At 53.9% G+C, this 15,363-nt stretch overlaps 4 protein-coding genes and 1 non-coding gene across 5 annotated transcripts; 1 reads left to right on the top strand and 4 right to left on the bottom strand.

Moving 5' to 3' along the window:
• Nucleotides 1–478: 478 nt before the first annotated feature.
• Nucleotides 479–999, bottom strand: N0V96_005231 (uncharacterized protein; the record flags this gene model as incomplete). Its single annotated transcript, XM_053197614.1, has 3 exons — nt 479–642; nt 704–904; nt 984–999. The coding sequence occupies 3 exons, from the start codon at nt 997–999 to the stop codon at nt 479–481; spliced, it is 381 nt and encodes a 126-aa protein (XP_053044985.1).
• A 2,474-nt stretch (nt 1,000–3,473) lies between these two features.
• N0V96_005230 (uncharacterized protein) lies at nt 3,474–6,891 on the bottom strand (the record flags this gene model as incomplete). The annotated part of the gene is made up of 6 exons (XM_065757338.1): nt 3,474–3,864; nt 3,953–4,511; nt 4,569–5,280; nt 5,400–5,812; nt 5,921–6,204; nt 6,842–6,891. 6 exons carry the CDS (start codon nt 6,889–6,891, stop codon nt 3,474–3,476), a joined length of 2,409 nt encoding a protein of 802 aa, XP_065614107.1.
• A 2,317-nt stretch (nt 6,892–9,208) lies between these two features.
• On the bottom strand, nt 9,209–10,350 carry N0V96_005229 (uncharacterized protein; the record flags this gene model as incomplete). The annotated part of the gene is made up of 2 exons (XM_053197616.1): nt 9,209–9,263; nt 9,329–10,350. 2 exons carry the CDS (start codon nt 10,348–10,350, stop codon nt 9,209–9,211), a joined length of 1,077 nt encoding a protein of 358 aa, XP_053044987.1.
• A 910-nt stretch (nt 10,351–11,260) lies between these two features.
• Nucleotides 11,261–11,351, top strand: N0V96_005228. The gene has a single exon. It is a non-coding gene; the product is annotated as a tRNA-Tyr (tRNA).
• Nucleotides 11,352–11,816: 465 nt separating this feature from the next.
• N0V96_005227 (uncharacterized protein) lies at nt 11,817–13,027 on the bottom strand (the record flags this gene model as incomplete). Its single annotated transcript, XM_053197617.2, has 2 exons — nt 11,817–12,487; nt 12,751–13,027. The coding sequence occupies 2 exons, from the start codon at nt 13,025–13,027 to the stop codon at nt 11,817–11,819; spliced, it is 948 nt and encodes a 315-aa protein (XP_053044988.2).
• Nucleotides 13,028–15,363: the final 2,336 nt, after the last annotated feature.

The following is a 15,363-nucleotide window of genomic DNA, read 5'->3' as shown; positions in this document are numbered from 1 at the left end:
TCGGGAATTTCCACCATCTGAGGTCCAGCACCGTTGACGTTGCGGACCAAGTCACGGAAGCAATTATTATCTATGAGCAAGCGCATCGGACGTCCGTTGAAAAATAAAATAAAAAAAACGCCTCCCAATCGTAGGATATAGACCTGCTTTGTGTTGAGTGATGGAGAGATTTAGTAATTCTCAGCTGTTCCATTACGAAAGTCGGTCTTGGAGGCTATCACATGCTTTTCCAACGGACATCATCGTGTTCAAAGAACACAAGTTTACATTACCAAGTTTCCCACAACCCCCCAACTGGAGAGCCTGTCAATTTCACGCGATCAACAATTGTTAAGATGCTCATTGATTGATCATAGTCTCATTTCCTACGGCAACGCTACGTTTGGCGCGCATCCAGGGCCAGCACGATTGGCAGGCCCGACTGGTAGGTTATGGTACAGGGTATTACCGACAACGCAATATCCATTGCGACACACATTTACAACTTGGCCTTGGACTGGGCCTTCTTCAGGATGGGCTCCATTCTGGTGGCCTTCATGACGTCGCCCTTGATTTTGAGCTTGCCGGACATGAAGAGCTTCTGTGCGTTGGCCTTGCCCTGGACGAGGTTGCCAAAGTCGGCGTCGGACAGAGACAGGGTGACTGAATCGAGGTTAGTACTGATTATACTGGAGGGAACGCAACCCGCGCGCGGATGACATACCGGTGGGCTTCTCGCCCGTGCCCTTGGCGACCACGCCCTTCTCCTTGAGGTCAATGTGCCAGCTGTCGGTCTCGCCGGCAGAGTTCTTCAGGGTGAAGGCGAAAATGGCGTTGCCCTGCTTGATGGCATCCTTGCGGTCGGGCTCGCTGGAGCCGAGCGCATCGTTGATGGCGTCGAAGGCGGCCGAGGAGGGGAACTTGTCTAGAGGAAAGCAGCCAGAGTCAGTATGCTGGATGCGATTGAGACCGAGACCGAAACATTCCGCTGAAGGATGACATACCGTTGGTGAGACCCATTGTGATTAAAGGATAGATGTGCTTGGTATAGATTGAGTCGAAATGGTGTATAGTGATGACAGTTGGATGTGATAGATCGCGAAAAGATTGCCGAAACGTGGGGGAAGGGACTCGGGATAGTTTAAGTAGTGAACAAAAAGGTGTCAACGGTAAGCCGTGCGTCGGAGGTTGGGGTCGTCGGACGGAGGAATAAAGAAACAGAGAGGAACGGAGGCGGAGTGATGGAAAGCTACTTGGCTAAGCGCATCTCAGCAATGACGCTCAGTCGTCGCATGTGAACCTCGGCGATTTAGCAGCACACGGCAGGGCGTCATGTGCCCGCGCGTGTCCTCACTGCTTGAGGTAGTGTAGGTAGCAGCCAAAGGGAATAGTGGGTCGCTGCTCTGTTCCCCATGGTCCACCTAACCGTATTCCGTGTGGAAGGAACCTACCTGGCCCCAGTCAGGTGCAGCCATATGCACCGCACCCCTGCACTTATTCTGCCTTCTTCCACTCCCGCACGCTTCATGCCAGTTCCATTTCATGGGGGCCGACTGGCGCATTGGGCCGCTGGAGAAACGCACCGCTGTAGCGCCAAATCGTGGATACTTCGTTTCGTCATTTACGGTTACTTCGACCTTTGACCTCTGAGGTATCCGCATCTCACCTTACTGGACTTTCCATCATGAGGGTTTCACGGACGGCAGGCGGCCACAACCGAACCGAGCACAGGCGCTGCCACGACGGGATACACCTCAAGCGCAGCCACTCATCCTTTACCACTCTTCGTTGACCTTGACAGTTGGGTTCTAGAATAGCCATCATCGATACGGATACCGAATCACGAACTGTGACCAGTGTGCCTTAGCCACAGCGCCACAAAAGGCTTGCTTTCGTTCATTATTTAACCTGCGGTGCCCACGGTGCCTACGCCTACACCCGTGTTGCATGACCTCGACGCCACAGCAAGCTTTAAGTCTTCATACCTGCTACCGGCGCTGGACAGTGACAATGATCCATGGGGACGCTGATCCCATTACCTATTGCCATGGATCTGATTCCGGCCCTGGCCAACGACTGCCTTGAGCGCCTTACCGGTTCCATGCCAGCTACGCGCCGCAGGGAACAATCCCCGTTCTTCAGCGCGTTCCAGCTAGCGTTCGTCATGTCTCGCAGAGACCGAGGCTTCAAAGGAAAACACGAGGGAAAGCAGAGTCGATCAAGGTCGATCAAAGGTCAAAAACAAGACAGCACATACACAACAAGGTAACACATCCCGACTCTATGGTTCATTTCTCCCCGAAACAAGCTTCAGACGACCTTATAACACCCGAATCGATTTCCGCATTCGGACTCAATTCATGCTTTGCTTCCCTGATGGTTCGCCACGATCTCTGATTGCGACCTTTTTCGTTGATGGCCAGTCAGATGCTGCAGATCCCCAACATTCGTCCCAAGCTTCTCTTCCATCTGACAGCAGCCGAGGGAAGTTGAATTGGGGTAACACCCCAGAATCCCTTACTCCGAATTGGGGCAGCACCAACGAGAACGAGTCCGAGTGCGGTGAGCTGTCATGCAGTATGCATGAGAACCAAAGCCCCAGGCACGCATCAAGATCCAGGCACAAGAGGGGACCTCGGCTCGAAGTCACCGTCCAAAGAGGCTACAAGACCTCGTACGACACGGGTTGATCAACGTCTCGGGAGTTTGGCAGTTCGTCCGACCCCGGCTTTGAGTCCTGATTGTACAGATATACTAATAACGTGCTGCATCGAAACGTGCCTCCTTCGTCCCTTGCTGCCACAGCATGCAAACCCCTGTCTGAACTTCAGTAAGAGCCGTCTACACTATTACCTCCCGATGCAGATCCGCTGGCTAAACCACATTTGCCAGAAAGGTCTAAGTCAATGCCACGCTAGCGACCGAACATGCCATAGGTGACAAAGCCGCGGCGAATCATCTTCAATATCCCGTTTACTTGTTCAAGATCTTTCTCCGCCACGTGCAAGTTGTACCGCCATGTTCGCAACGGTTGCCGAGTCCACCAGTTGGATCAGATAGCACTGTAAAGTCCACTTGGACGAACAGGACTATTGATGTGGGGAGAAACAAGTAACAAGTTGAAAATGTTTGCACTGTCAAGCTGCACTCACCACTAGTCTGGTTGAACAGTGATCTCGAGCTGTAGGGAACGACGTACGCCCAGCAAAAGCCTGCTCTACCAACTCGTCTGATCTTCGATTGCATGTGTTGTGCCCGATGATCTAGACGGCGAGTTGATGGACGTTGGGCATATTGTGGCTATAATTTGTTGACACTTATCAAAGCGCGTTTCTACATCTACTCTAGGCGCAGTGGAGTTCCCACTTACGCGAGAAACTTTTGCCTCTGAGCACCTTTCCTTACATTTTGAACTCAAAATCTACATCATCCCCCCAATATATACACGAAGTCTCAATAATACCACAAGACACCACTCAGTCTTCCTAAGTCTTTCAAGCTGCCGTATCCCGAAGATACGCGGCAAGGACGCCTCCCCATCCACCAGTGTTATCGCTCGCAAACACCTCCCAGATGACGCCCCCCGTCTTGTCGTACAGAAGCGCGGTGGTGCTCTTGGAGCTCAGGCCGAACCAGTACGTTGACTTGGCGCTGTCAGCGTAGGCCTGGTTGGTCATGCAGTTGCCGCCCGTGTTCTCGCACTGCGCGTTCTGCCACTTGTTGTCGTTCATCTTGTTGAAGAACACCCACAGCGCGGAGCCATGGATCACCACCTTGGAGCTGCCTGTCATGTAGTGGCCCCATGATCGGTAGCAGCGGTCGTTGTTGCCCTGTCCCTGGGCCGCGCAGTTGCTGAAATCCGGGTCGCCGAAAGCTGGTTTTACGCTGTGTTTGAAGAGAATTAGCCATCCAGAGTATCGACACATTTTGGACCAAGGACATGAAGCCGTGGGTTACGGAAGGGTTAACTTACGACCACGGACTGGGCGCTCTTTGGGGAGTCCCCTCACCCTGCCAATACGCAGACTCCGTCTGCTCCAGACTAATGTACACATTCTGCGCGTTGTGGAGGTTATACTGATACAAGACGCAGTGCTCGAAGCTTGTTCCCACCAGCCACGTGGGTTTGGTGCTCTCGATGAGCGCGCCTCTGCCGACGGCAATGTTCTGCGCGGCGCCGCCGTCGAGCGAGTGGTCCGCCACCCAGCCCCACACGTTCTCGAGGTACGCGCTCGCCGTGGAGGTGACGTGCATGAGCGCAAAGGCGGCCTTGCACGCGCCGGGGTCCGCGCCGCCGCAGTTCGTGTTGGTGAGCGAGTGCTTCGTGCCGCCGACGCGGAAGACGCTGCTCCAGATGCCGACGTCGCCGGGCCGCGCGCCGGCCATGTTGATCTGGACCAGGGTCGCGCCCTGGAGGACGTCGGCTACCTCGACCGTGATGTCGGTAATTTGGGCGACGCCCGTCTCGCCTGGGTTGCCGACCTTGAGGATGGGTTGAGGGTCGTCCGGGTTCCAAAACTTTGATCCATTACCTACTCTCAAGTCAGTAATCGGTTTCGAGGGACCCCAGTGGTTCGGATATGGCCTACCGTTGATGATACTGAGCGTCTCACCGACTAGGCGCGTTCCGGGGGGCACGTAGATCGTCTCCTCGGTGCGGTAAATACCCTGCGGCACAAAGATGATCTTGCAACCCTTGTACTTTTGCAAGATGGCGTTGATGTTCGGTCCGTCGTTGTGGCTGTTGTCGCCGTACACGGGGTACTGCGAATCGCCATTCAAACTCACAAACTGATCCAGCGCGTACTTTTCATATTGCGGCAGCGGCGCCGTAAAGTACCTATCCCCGGAAACCAGCGCGGCGGGCCGGTCAATGGGGTACACCGTCCCCTTTTGCAGGTTATTCGAGTTGACGTTACCCATGACCCACGTCTGCCCGGCCGTCACAGAGTCCTTGCGCAGCGTCGACCCGTCGCTCGCAGACTTGACGGCCGCCGTGGTGCTGTTAGATCCAACCTGGAAGTTGTCGAGAATCAAAGAGTTTTGGCCGGAGCCCGTCACGAGGTTGTTTACGCCGGCGTTGCAGGATGATTCTACCCTGGAGTCGACGACGGAGACGACGCCGGCCGTGTTGCGGCCCATGTCGATGCCAAAGTTGCAGTTTGCGAAGGTGGCGCCCTGGACGACGGCGACCCAGACGTGGTCGACGGAGATGCCGACGTTGCAGCCGTTGAAGGAGAGGTTCTTGAATTGGTATTGCTGGCCGTTGACTTTAATGCCGATGGCGCCGCCTTCGAATTGCTGGGCGTACCGTCAGTTTTCTGCGTAGACTCGGGGGCTTTCGATACATTTCAAGCCGGGGAAAAGCTATTCAATAATTGAAAGCAAGTAAGGGTAAAGGAAGGGGGGGAGAAACTCACACAATCGCTAATCAAGATCCCAGAACCGCCCTGCACCATCGTAACACCAACATGGCTCGAGGAATTCGGCATGCGCACTTTGACATTCGTCAACGAGCACCCCTGCGACACGCTCCAGTCCATTCCGACGGCCGCGACGCCGGTGCCGATCTCGGTGGTGTCAATCACCAGATTCCGCACCGCCATGTAAAAGTTCTTTGTCGCGGACCCGTCGCCCTGGTGGGAATCGTAGCCGTTGATCACAGGCTGCTCGCCGAGCGCCGGATCGGCGATGAGAACGGGCGGGTTGAGGGCGTCGCCGACGAGGTAGGTCGTCACGAGCATGTTGATCGACTTCTTGATGCGGTACCGGCCGGGCGGGACGTAGATGTAAGCTGGGCGGGTTGTTACCGTGTTTCCTGTGCGGCTCCATGCTGTTTGTGCGTTTTGTCAGTTATACGGTTCCAACACCCCCTTTTCCTCCGATGACTTGGAGTGTATGTATATCGAGGTATGGGGGTAAGGTAAGTAAGTATACATACCTTCAATGGCAGAGTTAAAGGCGTCGGACGAGTCCTGGACGCCCGTGTTATCGGCGCCGTACTGGACCGCCGTCCGGTAGTACTGATACGTCGAGTCCGTGCTCGTCGGCGCCGTGCCATTGTGGCCGATGGCGGCGCGCCACCAGGTGGATGGGTTGCTTTCCACGGGGCCGGAGCATGCCTGTTGTCTCGAGCCCAGGACGGCCGCGGCCGCGGCGGCATCGTGGGGGTGCTGTTGGTGCGGGTGGGCGGCCCCGATGCCCAGGAGGGCGAGGAGGGAGCAGCTTCATTGTGAATGGGAGCTCTGCTTTGAAAGGGGTTAAGAGGGCGAGATGAAGTGACAATCCTCTTGTCTATTTCTCTCGTCATCGCTTCAATTATTGGGACATGGTCGAGTCTTTAAAGAGGCGTTTTAGTATTGCGCGCCCACGGCCTATGGGATTCCCTTCCTCCTGCACTGGTGCCGCTCATCGTCATCAAACTACCCCGTGCGAAATTCCGTATCCTGATATTTCTGTCCAAGTCGCACTAACACGCGACCCCCTGTGTCATGTATCCGTAGTTCTTATTTCTTTCCTGCATGTGTATGAATAATCGCCATACCCGCTCATTACCGCAAAACTGCAGCAAGGGTTCAGGCGGAAAGTACGAGGGGGTTCGAGGTAGCTTAATGTGCTGGAGCCAGTCACACACCTTGTACATACGGATACAATTCCTTGCCCAGCAGCCCAGATCGTGGGCTGCGACGGCCCCACCTCACAAACGTGTGCGAGATGGGGGTTCGTCCCATGGAGAAAGAAGAAGCACCAGAAGCTAAGAATTTTGGGGCTGATGTGAGATGCTTGGTGAATCAAGACAAATCCGACTTCTTTTCAAAACCCCTGACTAGTATTACTGAGCTAGTTTACTACGTAGGCTCACTAGCCTATTACATGCAGGTCTAACAGCCAATTCGGAGCGGGTACGGGCATACTAGCTTGCGGGTTTAGGTTGCTTCTTTTGCAGTTAGGCTCTAGGCACCAGAATTTCGTTGACAGGGGTTTGGTTCCTTTTGATCAACGTCTTGCAGACTGCCCGGCGAGCAAAGGCCAGGAGCTGAGAAACAGAGAGCATGATAGAGGCGGGGTGATGATTCTTGATTACTTTCCTAGTCCGACAAAGGCACACGAGTCTATTTTAAGCAATGATTGTGGAGAGGGGGGACTTAGTTGAGAGCTTTTTGACTCCTTGTAGAGAGGACCTGAGGTCTTTGCGGATTCGACGGGATCCTCAGGTTATGCGGGAGACGATTGATGGCTTGAAAATCTAGAACCACGTGAAAAAGGTGTTTTTCATGAGGTTAAAATATGGAATTCGGTGCATACGTCGGTCCAATTGGAGTTGTTTGCGTGTTTGCGCTGACTTGTGACAATTGCCCGGGTTGTGATGATGGCTTCTAGATGTCGCCTGGCTACCCAAGGTGATCTACAGCTGGAGCACACCTCTACGGCTTTGGGACTGATCTTGGGCACAGAGGCAGTCCTTCAAAGACCTCTTGAGGACACAATTACCTTCCACTTTTGATCAAAGTCAATATGCCTCACACCCATGCGTGAGTTCCTGCCTGTGAGGTCATCGTTCATCCTATCTATTTGTTCCTAAAGGCCCGAATCGCACGTTTTCGGGCAATTGTAGTCCCGGGGTGTCTGTTTGGACAACTTCTGAGCCGGAAATTAGGTGAACATCAAGTCTTGGCTAGATGGATATAGAGCTTCTGACATTTCTCGCTGGCAACCTTGGACTATCATGCATGGGAGAGTTGTAAGGAGCCAACCCTCCCAGTGACTTCAAAGATACGCAGCTATATTGATTTCCCTCGATTTTTCGACACTGAATGTGCTACAATGGAACTTATGGGAAGTCGCCAGTTCTTCACTTTCAAAACTTTCAAGATTCGAAGCTAATTGGCAACCTTTCTACAAGCGTTGGACGTTGCCTCTTCAAGCCAAACGCGATTTATGAGACGCGTAGACTGTGGCGACCTCGCGCTTGAATGATTAACTTGTGGCAATACCTTCAGCTATCCGTCTTCATTGTCTCTTGTTATTGTGACAGTATGATTGCTCTTTTCAGAAACCGGGCTACCGTCTTGAGATTTTGCAGAAATGATATAGCACCACGGTACAAGCCGCGCGAGCGTGCGGCGGAGAGCTTACATTCTTACACATCCCAACGTAGAGATGCCCTTTCCAGGCATTCTCTACATCACCAGGCGTCAAATTTCGGGGGGCCCTTCAGAGCTATATAGTCTCACTGGCTTCAAGTACAGGGCATGGTTGAAGCCAACCCCGACGTGATTGCGGATTATCTGAAATGCGCACATCGTCCACATGAATCCATCATCCTAAGTGTAGCCTCTTCTTCCGCCGCATTGATGTTTGCCAATAAATTCTCGCCCAGACCTCATCAAAGGACGGCTTTCTTGACCGCTTGAAACTGCAGGCTAATGATTCCGAGATGAATAATATGCTACCCAAAGCCGGTATAAGAAGACGCCAAGACAAACATCGAGAGCTCTTTGTTCCAACACGACGCGATATAGAGAGATGAAACTCTAAGACAGGCCTCTCTGGAAAGAGACGGAGGCTAATGCATCTTTGTCTGGTCCAGCTTGTTGGAGGAGCGACTCTCTGGCCTCTGGGGAAGCGGGTATTGCGCCTGGCTGCTGGGTGATGAGGGCGTGTCGTCTGAACCGTTGAGTTTTGAGTTGGAATCGTTGTCATCTTTTATTAGAGGCTTCGCCATGGTTGTTATGAGCGGCGGCAGTGCCGGGAGAGTAAGCATATGACGAGATCGAGGCCTATTGCACAAAAGCTATATACTAGAGATCAACGAGGCGAGTCCAGGTTTCCTTGAACTTGGGCTAGCGAGCCGGGCATATGCATTCCCGGCTGGCCGCGTATCCCCTTGTCCAGAGCTGCTGCAAGAATGAGTTGATATGGTGAATAAGCCGAGGTTACAGCCCGCAAAAATGTTGTCTTAGGAGAACTTGTTGACATTTGTTACTTGCTGTCTGGAACAGAGTGGTTTGTCTATCCGCAACTCTACCGCCTCCCTTCTTTTTGTGACCCCCAAGCCCCGTCATATGCTTTTGAGTGCCCATCCTTCTACCTATGCCGCAGTAAAATACAGTAGTAGTATACAATCCGGCGCTTGCCACAATGCAGCCTTTGACAAAGGAATATATCAGCGACATTGGTTCTGTCCGCCAGGCGAAATACTATACAAGTCCGCTACGTGTGGTTCAATTTAAAGATGCCACTCGGGAAGGGCAAAGTCTCGGTCCTTTGGCCAGTTCTCCGTCCTGCATAAGTGAAAAAAGTTAGCAATTGTACGTCTTGGACATTGTCAGATAGCGAGGTTCCATACCTTGTCGTCAAGAGAACCGTCATGCGCTTCCTCCTCTCCACACTCTCCTCGGCCTCCGTCAGGCGCAGCCACTCATCGAGCAGCTGCCTCAGCTCCTCATCCCCGCGACCAGCGCAGTCGATACCGCGCTCCGTAGCCGCAATCTTGACCTCCTGCTCCTCCAACGCAGCCGCGCCCCCGTCGCGCGCCAGCAACCTGTCGTCTCCTTCCAAGAAAGCCATCCGCAGCTTGCCCTTGGTCGCCCACATACCCGGCGGGATAAACCCAATCTTATCCCACATCATACCGGGCATATGCAGACTGCGCAGCACATGTTTCCTCGCCGGCGCCCTCGCAGCCGTGCCCTGCGTGCCCGCGACGCCCTGCGGCGCAGCCCGCTCAAAGTCGGCAAAGGACTTGTGCCGGCGCTCCTCCGCCTGCGAGAAGCCGGCGTCGATCTGCCGCGGCAGACGGCACGTGTACGGCACGACGCCGTCGACGAAGATGACGATGAGCGGGGTGAATTCCCCACAGACCAAGAGGACGAGGCCGAACAGGGGCACGCGGAGGACGTCGTGGCGCACGCGCCAGAGGAGCACCCAGTCGGCGCGCGAGAAGCCCTTGGGGATGACGCCCGGCGTGAAGACGGAAGGGGCGCGGAACCCTTCGACCGAGGTGCTCTTTGCGCGGATGACGTCTTGGATGTGGCGGCGGTTGGAGAAGACGGCTTTGAGGCCCGTCTTGTAGAACTTGATGTAGGCCTTGCCCGTCTGGATGAGGTGGCCAAACTTTGAGGCGTCGGGTTTCTTCTCGGGTAGGTCGAGGGCCGCCGGGCGGGAGGAGGCGATGGCGTTGACCTTGTCTCTGTTCGCGGTGGAGGAGTACGAGGGTTCGGAGGGCGTGAGGGAGCTCGCTAGCCGGCGGTAGGGGGTTGCTTGTCGCGCGATCGAAGCGAGGAGGAAGGACGTGTGGACGGAGCTGCTGCTGTTGCAGAGGAGAGAAGACGGAGCGCGCATGGCGCGCAGCGTCGTGCCGTGGTTCATTGCATGAGACGTGTGAGGAAAGTTGTGATTATTAGGGAAACTTCAAGGTTAAAGGTTGCGGATTTGAGGTTCGTGAATGGGGGGTCGGACCGGGTCGCGCGGGACGCCAAAGGGCATAGCCAAAATATCGATTTTAATTAAAGAAAAATGGGCAATTGGTTTCGTCACTCATTACACCTACAAGCTTATCGCTTATCGGCGTGCTTACCCCCTTGCCTCGGCCCCACCCGCAACTCCACCCACCGAGTCGGGTCCGGAGATCGGCCGCTCTCACCAAATCAAGCTTTGCCGTTTCCCCTTGGCGTGACTATTCAGTCCTCGTTATTGGACAATTGAGCTGGACAGTTGGGGCGATCGTTCATCTCTTTAAGTATGGTCTTCGAAATTTCCAAGTGCTGCAACCGAAAGCTTCTCTCCAACGTTGGTACCTACTTACTGTGCTACTATACTTGTCACCCTCAAACGAAACCGCCCACAGCTTCATTTAAGTTCAAGGGCACGTCTTATTCAAGAGAACTAAGGAATTCGGTTCGCCATAAGACCACTCATACTAGAATTCCGGTGTATATGAAGCTTTTATTACAGCGCCAGGCCAATCGCAGAGTCTCTAGGACTGCGAGTCTACTACGTCAGTGAGCATCAAGCTTGAAAACACACATTGACAGGAACCGCCACAGAAACATCTGCATTAATTCACATGATTGTTACATACGTCTCATCCAATGTGTTCATACAGCTTCGGGGCAGAGAGTCCCGTATCTGCCCGGTTAGGTCGCTGACCTGAAGCGGTCTGCAGAGAGCCGAAATCACAACCCCAGAATTGCGGATCAATCTGTGGGTCAACGCAAACACTTCTTGAGGCATTTTTTCGACTCGGACTGACACACCGAGCAAGGCTCAGCCTTGGTCACTCCCCTTGGTGTAGTTGGTTCATCACGTTCGACTGTAATTGTTCATCTCTTGTCATCGAAAGGTCTCTAGTTCGATTCTGGAAGGGGAGAACCAAAATCTTTTGTGTTTTTGACTATTGACGATATCCTAGCTGCGCTTTAAGTGATATGGAGTTGCGTGGGCATGTTTTTGAGTTGCGCTTTGTGACTGTTGCATAATGTGGAATCAGTGGTCGTTTGACTTGGTCTTTGTTCAAATGTCTTTTGTTGGCATTTTAACTAGCTGGGAGTTAGTTGAGCTTCCCGTGCCTGCCAACGTACTGGGTTCTCACATATGAGGGGTATCAAGGGGAGGTTGTGAACCTCGCAACATTAGCAAGCTTGGATTCGATCTCAGTCCTATCATTACCGAAACCTACTATACTCGGTTTCAGCCCGCGTGTACACAAGTTCAAAGACAGAAGACTTGCAGTCACATTCGAAGTGTGATAGCAAGGTAATTCGGGTCAAACCAACCCCAATGAACCATTCCTCGACCCATTCCATCCCATCCCATCCCATCCCTCACTCATCTACTCAAGCACCCAGCCCAAACCACCGCCGAAACCACCCAACCGCCTGATCCTCCGCCCTCATCCCGAAATCCGCCTGCCGCGGATCATTCGGGTTCCCCCTCACAGCAAACCCGTGCTTGGCGCCGGGATACTCCACAATCTCAAAGTCCTCCCCCTTCTTCCCCAGTACGCTCTTAGCCTCCACCATCCGCGCCCGCGGCATCATCATATCGTCGTCCCCGTTCGCCACGCTCAGCGGCAGCACCGCCTTCTCCAGATCGCCCGGCAACGTGAGGAAACTCGGGTGGGCCGTGAAGCCGCAGTCGATGAGCCTCTCACCGCCAAACGGTCCGGCGGCGAGCTGTGAGAGCAGGACGGTGAATTTTCCGCCCCAGCAGAAGCCTGCGACGCCAATCTTGGTGTCTTTCTTAGCGGATGCCTCACCGGCCGAGGATGAGGTTGAGGTCGATGGACGGGGTGGGAGCGGCGACGGCGGCGAGAGGCGGACGGCGCGGAGGTAGTTCTGTATGCGCGGGACGACGACGCCGGAGCGGGTGGCGATGACGAGGGGGATAAAGTAGCGCAGCATCGTCGCGACCATGACGGGCGCGATGAGGAGATATTTTCTCCACCACGACTTTTCGGCCTCCATTTTGTCGGTCATGGCCAGCGCGGTAGCTGGGATGGCGTAGCCTTTTTTTTTGGTTACACGTGGTGTCAGTAGGTTCGTAATCATCGAGGTTCCCATGAGAGGTCACGATATCGCAGTCTGAGCATTGTTACGTCCCACTCCCTTCCTTCCCTTCCCGCTCTCCCGGGACATCATATGGGTCATCGAAATACCCAGACCCAAGCCAGGAATGAACAATCCTTCCTCCTTGAAACAAGCAAAAGGCAATCCCGCAAAGCAAAACCAACGAAAGAAGAATGTCGCTTCTCAAAGAAAAAAAACTCACCATTCATCAACTCAGGAAGCAGCACAACCGCCGGGATTCTATTCGCGTACGCATCCGCCAGCGCGCGCGTATTCTGCAGCTCCCACCCCATCGCGTCCGGCAAGATCACGACGACGCCCGCGGGCTCGTCGCGGCCGGCTTCCGGGCGCGCGACGTACGTCGGCAGGCCGTAGACGGTCTCCACGGTGCCCTTGAGCTCGGTGTCGCCGCGGAGCGTGCCCTTGAAGCAGTCGGCGCAGAAGCGGGGGGCCTGGTGTTGTTGCTGTTCTGACGACATTTTGTGTCTTGTAGCTACGTAGGCTGTGAGATCAATTGATGGAGGATGGGGGGAAGGTGAGGGCAAAGTTGCCTTATGTGACGAAATAACTCAGCGTTGGGCAAAATTGGAGCTCTCTCAAGGCGACGACTTCCGGTGCTTTGGAGATTGAATGGTCCAAGTGCAATTCAAGAGAAGGGAGAGACAGCAATGGTTGATACAGAATAAGAAACTGGACCTAGGCGGGGAAGACATTATCTCTATACAACAGTCCTAAGCTACCTCAGGTACTAAAAAACCTCAAGCTTCTGCAGAGCTAACCTCAGCTCAGCTAAAGTGAACCTGTAAAGGGAGCTGTCACACCAACGGTGGGCACGCGGGGTTAGCGGAGAATGAAGTCATGGACGGAGTTTCATCCGAATCCGACCTCCGACCTAGATTCCTACCTCAGCAAAGCTTAGGTACTACTAGGCTGGTAAGGGACGTTCGTACTCTGAGAACAAATCACAATTGTCAATTGGGGGAGTGGTGTTCCCCGGCTCGCTTTTCTCAGCGTCACGTTTCTCTCGCGCATGCATGTCGATCGATCTGTACCTAGATATCCCGCCGCCGCCGCCGCCGCCCGCGTCGCCGGCCTGCACCAACCACGTAGCTTCATTGCCATACACCAAGTGTCTTAGCGTGGTGCTGTGCTACCCTCCTCCTATAGAAGCAGAGGGCAGCTCGGGCACGCTCGGTTTGTGAGCGGGATACCTAGATAGTACTTGGCGAGAAACACCCAAGAGTCCAGGAAAACGGGATCGGCCCTGAAAAAAAAATATTTCTCGGAACCCGTCAATTGTGAAAAGGCAGACTTTCTCCACTCAAAGCCGGCCGATGCCCCCCCCGACTCCTCCGTCTTCTCCATCAAAGACGTTTAGGGCCGGGGCGGGAATGCAACACTTTTTTTTTCTTTTTTCCTTGGGTTGCTGACAAAAAAAACTCGGGTCCGAAGGGAGGGAACTGGGCTCACCGAGGTGTTGCTCACCGAGAACCCGATGACGTGATTGGACCAGAGGATTTCAACACACAATTTCCCGTCCCCCCCGTCTCAACTCAACAACCCATCTATGCTTGGTCATATTGACTCACCAACTTAGTTTCGACTTCGCCACTGACCTTACCTACCTTACCCAGAGAAGATAGCTTTGAGCTTGGTTTATCTCCATACCCTCATTTATTCTCAATACTATACATCTTCCGGCAGCAATGGTGAGCATATCTCATACCCCTAGAGCCCGCTACCAAAATCTACTAAGCCCTACCTTACCTTACTCTGTCGGTGTACTAACGACTCGAATGTCCAGGTCCACGCCGACGCCTCAAACTTCGCCAATGGCGTGACAAAGGAGGAGGCCTACGAGCAGGTTCTCATGCAAGCCGAAGGCCTCCTCGACGGTCAAAGAAACTGGGTACGTCTACCGTTCTCGCATTCCTAAATGGTTGAAAGAAGTCGCATCCTGCACTTCTATCTCATCACAACCTTTTCAGACTAACACTCTCTCATAGGTCGCGTAAGTCCAAAAGATTTCCCACCTCCAAGTCGGCTTCCTATTCGTTCGTCCTCAAACCTTTTGGAGAGACCAAAGGCACAAGATGAAGAAGACCTCGAGAAGAAAAGAGGACCAAGAGACTAACCTCACATTCTTCTAATCGACAGCAACCTCGCAAATACAGCCTCCCTCCTCTGGCACGCATACCACTCCCTCCCCGCCCCCTCAAACGCAGTAAACTGGGCAGGTTTCTACGTCCTCGATCCCTCATCCACCAAACAATCCCTCATCCTAGGCCCCTTCATGGGCAAAGTCGCCTGCCAACAAATCCCCTTTGGCCGCGGCGTCTGCGGCGCCGCCGCCGCCACGCGCCAAACCCAGCTCGTGGCCGACGTTGACGCGTTCCCGGGCCACATTGCGTGTGATGGGGATAGTAAGAGCGAGGTCGTCGTGCCCATCGTTATCAAGGGGGATAAGGAGGGGGAAGAAGAGAAGCTGGTGGCGATTATTGATGTGGATTGTGCTGAGAAGAATGGGTTTGATGAGGTTGATCGGGTTTGGTTGGAGAGGCTGGCGGAGTTGCTTGCGGGGGGTTGTGATTGGTAAGGGGATGAAGGTGAGGATGAGGGTGAGGGTGAAGATGAAGGTGAAGGTGAGGATATGAGATGAAGAGGGTGGTGAGGGGCGAAAGGAGGGATCAAAGTTGAGTGAAGGAGGATCATTCAAGGATGAGTGAGAGAGAGCGAGAGTCAGGGATGACGCATATGATGACCGATGATGAGTTCCGGAGCTCACTGTGCATTAGATGGGAAGACAGGTATACAC

The sequence above is a fragment of the Colletotrichum fioriniae genome (genome assembly GCF_027942845.1).
Source record: "Colletotrichum fioriniae strain IMI 355084 chromosome Unknown scaffold_5, whole genome shotgun sequence".
Taxonomy (NCBI): Eukaryota; Fungi; Ascomycota; class Sordariomycetes; order Glomerellales; family Glomerellaceae; genus Colletotrichum; species Colletotrichum fioriniae.
The sequence above is the reverse complement of the archived record's forward strand: the minus strand, read 5'-3'. Positions and strand labels throughout refer to the sequence as shown.